Raw genomic sequence first — 8,658 nt, forward strand, 5'->3', positions numbered from 1 at the left:
TCTTAAACAACGGTGTCACATTTGCAATCCTCCAGGACTAATCCCATGTTTAGACAGGCCTGGAAAAGTTCCGTCGATCTCAAATCTCCTTCAAACTCTAACCCTCCCCTCACCTTGCCTTCTGTTCCACTCCATCTTCCTCCAGAGCGTAAAACCCAACTTCTCCTCATGTTCTGATGGAGACTTGGATCATTAACCCTTTTTCTCTCTCTCACCCTCGCTCTCACTCTCTCCCCAGGTCTCCAGCACTTTCTGGATTTTATTTGGATTGCTGGCATCTGAGATGTTTAACCGCAGCCTGGTTAATCTGCTGCAGTTGGCAAAGGGTTAATGTGCAGTCGGAGTGAATCTCGAGATTGTAACAAACAGCGTTCAGTCCCTCCCATTCAGTTGGGTTGCAGGAGGCTTGCTGCAGGTTATACTCTCCCCGCTGCACTGTGTCAAACCTCTCTCCGAGGTTTCACTAAGGATGGAGGACACAGGCATAACCGAGGATCTGCCGACTTGTGCCTTCTGCCACTGCCCATTCCCTGATTCCAATGCATTGCCCTGTGGCCATTACCTTTGCTCAAACTGTATCGAGGATGCCCGGGCCAAGGGAGAAGCTGCGAGCAGACTGGACTGCCCAGTGTGTATCAAACCATTGGTCTCGGAGCCCAGGCTGGATGGGGAAAGCCAACCGGAGAAAGCTGCTGTCCCATCCCTCACAGCCGAGCTCCCCCCACCTGGAAGAGACCCTCAGGAGGTGGGTGTAGGTGACCCTGCAGGACAGCTCCCCAGTGATCTTATAGAGAGACAGTGCCGTGAACACAAGGAGCCTCTGGAGTTTTACTGTGAAGACGATGGAGAGTGTGTGTGTGGGCCATGTACAATAACAGGCAAACACAAATCCCACTCCCTGCTCAGCTTGGAAAAGGCAGCGGCTGAGATTAAGGTGAGTGAGAGGAATAAGGGTCTGCGATATCTTTGGGAAACTGGGATGGAGGGAGATTTAATGGGGATCTACAAAATCATGGGGTTGGGGTGCAGGTCACAATAAGGAGGCACAATCATCCCTCAATTACCACATTAGAGGATCAGTAACAAGAGGGCAAAGATTGAAAGTAATATGTGAAACAGCAGAGGCAGGATTCAGAGAATTTTCCTTTTGCGCGATGGGTTAGGAAGGTCTAGAAAATGCTGGAAGTCACAGTTGAAGGCATTTGAAATGTAACCTTAAAAAGGAATTGATTGGGTCTTGTAAAGGCAAAGGTTTCGCCAAGGGCACTGGGAAAACAGCAGGACAAATGAGAACGTCCTGACTACAAGCTAGTATGAACACAACGGGCTGAATGGCCTCCTCCTGAGCTGTTAGATTCTGTGAAATGAATGGAAGGGATTTGAGGAAGGATTTGAACTAGTGCCGACATGATGAAGATGTTGTGGATTGTACTGTACAAAGATTTTGAGGGCTCTCGACAGGGCAGATACTGAGAAGATGAGTCAGGACCCAGGGATCCTGTTTCAGAATAAGCCATTTAAGACAGAGGTGAGAAAGAATGCTTTCTCATTGAGGGTTTTTGGTCTGCAGAATTCATCCCCCCGCCCCCTGTGGGTGCTGGGGTATTGCATTTCTCCAAGGCTGAGTTAGAGTTGCCAATGGAGTCAGGCAGGTAAGAGGAATTGGATCCACAGTTACATTAGCCACCAATGCTAGACTAAGCTCGAGGGGCTGAATGGTCTAATTCCGCTCCTGTTTCTATGGTCATTATATCCGATTGTTCCCTCTGTGGTGGAGGTTCAAGAGGACAGACAGGTCCAACATCCCAGAATCTCTGACCATCTGCTCGATGAGATCCCACGCAGTTACAGCTCCGTAAAACTCCCAGAGTAATAGAACTGGGAGCTGGGGAAGCTATAGATGGTTAATCATTATCGAGTGACAGTGCACTGTATCTCAGCTGGAGGGCAGGAACGTGGGACACTCACCCTTCACACTGGGAAATCTAATTCTCGCAAAGCCACCATACCTTGCCCCTCCCTACCCCCTTCACCCCAATAGCCCAAGACACCAATCACCATCCATCCCAGTTCAGAGCACATCCCACTGCCTTCCTGCTCCCCAGACCTAGCTCGGCACCAGCCCTGTGAAATCGACATCCTCGCCAAATCTCAGCCCACACCTCACCCTCCATCACCTCCAGGTACACCCTCTCACGCCCACTGCTATTCGACTAGGGACTGAATGAGAAACCCGAGGGAATTTCCACTCTGTGCGGACTATGTTCCCTCTGTGCTCCCGAAATATTTGATTTGATTTGATTTATTATTGTCACATGTACCTAGGTACAGTGAAAAGTTTTGTTTTCCGTGCAGTACAGGCGGATCATAACATACGAAGATCATAGGGTGATTGAACAGAGCGAGAAATACAAAGTTATGGCTGCAAAGAATCTGCATAAAAAGCAGGATCAACTACTTGGCAGAAGAGATTGGAAGAGATTATAACCAGAGTTGGAGGGGTCTTTGATGATGTTGGCTGCCTTCCTGAGGCAGTGAGAAGTATAAAAGGAGTCAATGCGTGATGGGGTCTGGGCTGTGTTCCCAATTTCTGTAGTTACTTACATTCCTGGGCAGAGCAGTTGCTGTACCAGGCCGTGATACATCCAGATAGAACGCTTTCTGTGGTGCTTCTATAAAAGTTGGTGAGAACCTTTACAGACACGCTGAATTTCCTTAGCCTCCTGGAGAAGAAGACCAGAGTGGGGAGTAACTGTGCAAACCAGGGCTCCACACAAAAATCAGGCCTTGGTTGCTGGGGAGAAGCAGAACCCTTTTGAATCCAGCAACTTCCTCCCCTCCCCTTGACTCCAATCTATGAATTAGCTCAGAGGTGTTGATGGATGATGGTAATGTGACTGGACGCATGATCCAGAGACTCAGACTAAAGACCTGGGGTTTAACCACAGCATCTGGTTAAAATGTGAGTGTAATTATTTAGAATTGAAAGCTTGTCATTAAAACCCATCTGATTCACTGATGACCTTCAAGGAAGGAAATCTGCCACCTTTACCAAGTCTGCTCTACACTTGACTCTTAATTTGTTCATTCACAGGAATTGGGTGTTGCTGGCTAGGCCAGCATTTATTGCCAACCTTAACCTAAGATTCAACCACGTTGCTGTGGGTCTGGAGTCACATGTAGGCCAGACCAGATAAGGATGGCAGTTTCCTTCCCTAAAGGACATTAATGAAGCAGATGGGTTTTTCCAACAACCAACGATTGTTCCTTGGTCATCATTAGGCTCTGATTTATAGTTTTTTGTTGAATTCACATTCCACCATCTGCCATGGTGGGATTTGAACCCATGTCCCCAGAACATTACCTTGGTTTCTAGATTAACAGTCCACCGATAATATCATTAGGCTGTCACCTCCCCAGGTGCACAGCAATGTGGTGCCTCTGAAAGGGTATAGCAAAGCAATTATGGGACTGGCCACAAATACTGCCCTTGCCAGTGATGTTCACATCCTATCAAAAGTTGGTACCTGTCCCAGGGGTTTATAATCTGTTAATGAACATCAATGATGTGGTAACTACAAACACTCACCAGGCCTTCTTGCTTATGCCCTACGTCTATTTTTAAAAACTCATTCTTTCATGGGACATCAGCATCACTGACTGTCCAAAATTTATTGCCCATCTCTAGTTGCCCTTGAGAAGGTGGGGGTGAGCTGCCTTCTTGAACCGCTGCAGTCCATGTGCTGTCGGTAGACCCACAATGTTGTTAGGGAGGGAATTCCAGGATTTTGACCCAGTGACACTGAGGGAACAGCGATATATTTCCAAGTTGGGATGGTGAGTGGCTTGGAGGGGAACTTGCAGGTGGTGGTGTTCCCATGTAGCTGCTACACTTACCCTTCTAGATGGAAGGTGGTTGCTGGTTTGGAAGGCGCTGTCTGAGGAGATTTGGTGAGTTGCTGTACTCTGCATTTACATGTAGCCCCCAAAATCAATGGGAAAAGTCAGATCAAAAGGACTGCAAGGAAACTGGTGAATTGAGTGTGCAAGATAATGTGGTGAAATGTGGATTAATTCACTTTGGTAGGAGGTAGAATAGAAACCTCAAGGTTTTCTGTTAGAGACTTCTAACTGGTGTTGAGAGAGGATTGAATGCCATTGTACAGGCAACACAGAAAGATGACATGCAAGGGGCAGCAAATTATTAGGAAGGCAAATGGTGTGTTGGTCTTTATTGTAAGTGGGTTGGATACAATTGTAAGTCTTGCTGTAACTGTACATGGCTTTGGAGAGGCCACATCTGGGGGAACCATGTACGGTATTTGACTCTCTACCTAAGAAAGGATATGCTGGTGAACCCACATTCACATAAATGGATGAGTTAAGAGCAGGAATAGACCCATCAGTCCTTGGGTCCTACTCTGCCATTTGTTAAGATCATGATTACTCCATATTCTCACTTCACAAGAATCAATCAATCACTGCTTTAAAAATACTCGAAGACTCTGCATCCACCACCTTTCGAGGAAGAGAAAATCCCAAAAAAACTCGTCATTTCTGCTTTAATAGGCAATCCCTGGTTCTAGATTCTCCCTTAAGTGGAAATATCCTTTGCACATCTACACTATTAAGACCCCTCACCCATACATCCTCCCTTTAATAAGGTGACCAATATTGTACACATTTCTCCAGATGCAGTCTCATCAGCATCTTGCATAACTGAAGCATACTTTTACTTTTGCATTCAATTCCCCTTGTGATAACTGATAACATTCTACTAGCTTGCCTAATTACTTGCTGTACCTGCGTACTAACCTTTTCAGATAGAGTCATTGAGTCATACAGCACTGAAACAAGGGGGCATAATTTTAAGGTGATTGGAGGAAGGTGTAGGGGAGATGTCAGAGGTAGGTTCTTCACACAGAGAGTGGCGGGCGTGTGGAATGCGCTGCCAGCAGTGGTAGTGGGGTCAGATACTTTAGAGACTTTTAAGCAACTCTTGGATAGGCACATGGAGGATAGTGAAATGTAGGGTATGTGGGGTAGATTGATCTTTGTAGGATAATAGGTTGGCACAACATCGTGGGCCGAAGGGCCTGTACTGTGCTGTACTGTTCTATGTTCTATGTTCCATGTTTGAAACAGACCTTTGTTCCAACTCATCTGCACCAAACAGATATCTCAATCTGACCATATCCCTCTAAACCCTTCCTATTCATACACCCATCCAGATTTCTTTTAAGTGTTATAATTGTACAAGCTTCCAGCACTTCCTCTTGTAGCTTGTTCCATACACGCACCACCCTCTGTGTGAAAAAGTTGTCCCTCATGTCCTGTTTGAATCTTTCCCCTCTCACTTTAAGTCTATGTCCTCTAATTTTGGACTCCGTTTTTCTAGGGAAAAGACCTTGTTTATTCACCCTATCCATGCCCATCATGATTTTATAAACCTCTATAAGGTCACCACTTAGCCTACGATGCTCCAGGGAAAATAGCCCCAGCCTATTCAGCCTCTCCCTGTAGCTCAAACCCTCCAGTCCCTGCAACATCCTTTTACAACTTTTCTGTCCTTCTCAAGTTTAAAAACATTCTTCCTTTGGAAGAATTGTATACAGTATTCCAAAAGTGGCCTAACCAATGTCCTGCACAACTGCAATGTGACCTCCCAACTCCTATAATCAATGCACTGACCAATAAAGGCAAGCGTACCAAGCGCTTTCTTCACTATCCTGTCTACCTGCGACTCCACTTTCACGGAACTATGACCCTACACCCCCAGATCTCTTTGTCCCATGCACTAGGACACTCAGATCCCTCTGTCTGAGAGGGGATAGAAAGAAGTTTCACTAGACTGACTCCTGGGATGAGTGGATGGTCCTACGAAGAGAAGTTGGGTAGAATGACCGTACTGTAGATGTGAGTTTAGATGATATTTGACACTTTGAAAAACTCCTCTGGAAATGAGGATTGACTTATATTTCAAATAGAAAAATGAACTGTCGCCATTTTGAAATGTCACTGGAATCTAGTGCAGAGTGTAACTCCCATGTATCTTTGCAACACACCCCATTTGCCTGCTTGATCCCTCGGATTTATTTTATATCCAGAAGTGTTCTTACACACAACTGAATGATTTTATTTTCCCCCTCACCAAATCACCTATACTTTTTTCAACTATTAACCACCACCAGGAAATCACCCCTGTGTTCTCCAATTGATTAATTTATATGCAAAGCTAGTAAAGGCAATTCAGGCCATCAAAGGCGATGGAGAGGCTGGGTGGGGGGACAGACCCAGCTGTAAGGTATTGGTGAATAAAACAGGCAGTTGCGAAGTGAAAAAAAAATTGGGGTTGACATTAATGAAAGTATAGCATGCATTGGCTGGAAAGAGGTCAGCTTATATGCATCCAGATATGTGATGTTTGGGGCTAGAGAGACACCTGACCAATTTCCACACACAAGTTATGTTAGATACTCTGGAGTTTAGAAAAGTGTGGCTTAATCCCATTGGATTATCCAAGATCAAAAATGTAGAAGCAAATGCTTCGTTAAATTTAGTGCATGTCTTTAAGGGGCAAAGTGAGAAGGAGAGATGAAGGGAAGGAATTCCAGAGTCTATGGCCCAGTAACTGAAGGTGTGGTCACCACAATGGAGGATTTTAAAGGAAGCACACCAGAATGGAAAGAGCTGCCAAGATATCCGAGGGTTGGGAGGAGATTGCCGAGACTGGCATCAGAATCTAACATTGTGTTCAAAATGAGAATGGGATGGGTGGTGTGGGGGGTGGTGGTTGATGAGAGTACATAAAGGAATTTGATAGGTCTGTGAAAAAGGAAAGTCGGGAAGTGGGATGAGAAAACACCGGTTTTCCTGGAGTGTTGGTGGGGGGTGGTGGATGTGGAGGGAGGGGGTGGGATGTGACCTTACAAAGGTTTATAAACCATGAAGGGCATGGATAGGGTGATTAGTCAAGGTCTTTTCCTCAAACCATGAGGGCATGGGTTTAAAGTGAGAGGGGAAAGATTGAAAAGGAACAAGGGACAACTTTTTCACACAGAGGGTGGTGTGTGTATGGAATGAGCTGCCAGAGGAGGTGGTGGAAGCTGGTATGATTACAACATTTAGAAGGCATCTGGATAGGCACATGATTAGGAAGTGTTTAGAGGGATATAGGGCAAATGCTGGCAAATGGGATTAGAACAGTTTAGGATATTAGGTCGGTGTGGACAAGTTGGCCCGAAGGGTCTGTTTCCATGTTGTATAACTTTGTGTTTCTATGAGTCAGTTGAACAGTTGGCACAATGGGTCAATAATGGGTCAAGTGATGTTCTGGTGCCCTGAATCTCCTGGGTTTTAGTCTGCCCGTTGTGCTTACCAACTCTGATTGGGGGCATTCCAGGAGATTTTGTCACATGAAAATCTGCTGCTAAATCTCCCACCATTGGGCACAGGGCATATCAATTTTCATGACCGAAAGAACTGCGGATGCTGTAAATCAGGAAAAAAAAACAGAAGTTGCTGGAAAAGCTCGGCAGGTCTGGCAGCATTTGTGAAGAAAAATCAGAGTTAACGTTTCAAGTCCAGTTCTGAGGAAGGGTCACTGGACCCCAAACATTAACTCTTGATTTTTCTTCACAGATGCTGCCAGACCTGCTGAGCTTTTCCAGCAACTTCTATTTTTGTTCAATCCTCATGATTCTCTGCCTTCCCACAGCCAATTAGAAAGCAAGAAACCTCTTTAGCCATCCTGATTGTCTTAAATTCCCGAATAAATTTGTTATTAATGTATCATTCAATTTATTGTAATGGAATCTCCAGCAGTAGGTGGTGATGGTGAGGGAGGGCACCGAGCAGAGCAGCTGAACACGCCCTCTATGGAGGAAGGGGTGTCTTTTACAGATGGTGACCTTAATGGGAGAAGGATTCCACAGACAAAAGATTCCCTTAATCAGATGTAAACCACAGGCTTGATTCCATGTAAATAATGTGTCTTCTTTCATCAATCTTAATTTCCCTTCACGTTTGGAATGAACTGAGTGGAATGAAGATTGTCTACTCAATGATCTTTGAAACATCTGTTTATTCCTATAACGTGTTACATATTATTAAGAGAAAAGTGATCATGGAAATGGGAAAATCTTATACAATTTTTGTTATTGCCCTTGAGGTTTTTTTTAAATTGAGATAGCATAGAGTCTCTGGCCAATTCTGGAGAGTTGGTAACCCTGAGGGGTATCCCTAAACGCTGTTTCTATTGTATGAGAGTCAGTGAAGAAAAATTAATCATGGCTTACATTAAAATTCACATGAAGTAATATTTACTTTCTTTGCAGGGAAAACTACTAAACAGCGTGAGGAGTATTCTGCAAACTCAACAGAGTTATCACTTCAAATATCAGGATCTCCAAAAATCAGAAGATGAATTGAAGGTACACACACACACACACACACACACACACACACACACACATATATACACACACAGACACACACATATACACACATACATGTATACACACACACACAGACATGTATACACATACACAGATACACACACACACATATGCACATGCATGTACATACACACACGCATACAGATATACACACGTACAGACACACGCACATACACACATACAGACACACACAGACACACAC

At 44.8% G+C, this 8,658-nt stretch overlaps 1 protein-coding gene across 1 annotated transcript in view; it reads left to right on the plus strand.

Moving 5' to 3' along the window:
* The first annotated feature begins 405 nt into the window (after positions 1-405).
* gars1 (glycyl-tRNA synthetase 1) overlaps positions 406-8,658 on the plus strand; it is a 58,015-nt gene continuing 49,762 nt past the window's right edge. The window contains exons 1-2 of the mRNA XM_048618180.1: positions 406-934; positions 8,337-8,432. Of these exons, the coding sequence (XP_048474137.1) occupies positions 470-934; positions 8,337-8,432 (561 nt within the window). The 5' untranslated portion in view covers positions 406-469. The remainder of the gene's footprint in view (positions 935-8,336; positions 8,433-8,658) is intronic.

This window comes from Rhincodon typus, chromosome 2, assembly GCF_021869965.1.
Source record: "Rhincodon typus isolate 14 chromosome 2, sRhiTyp1.1, whole genome shotgun sequence".
NCBI lineage: Eukaryota > Metazoa > Chordata > Chondrichthyes > Orectolobiformes > Rhincodontidae > Rhincodon > Rhincodon typus.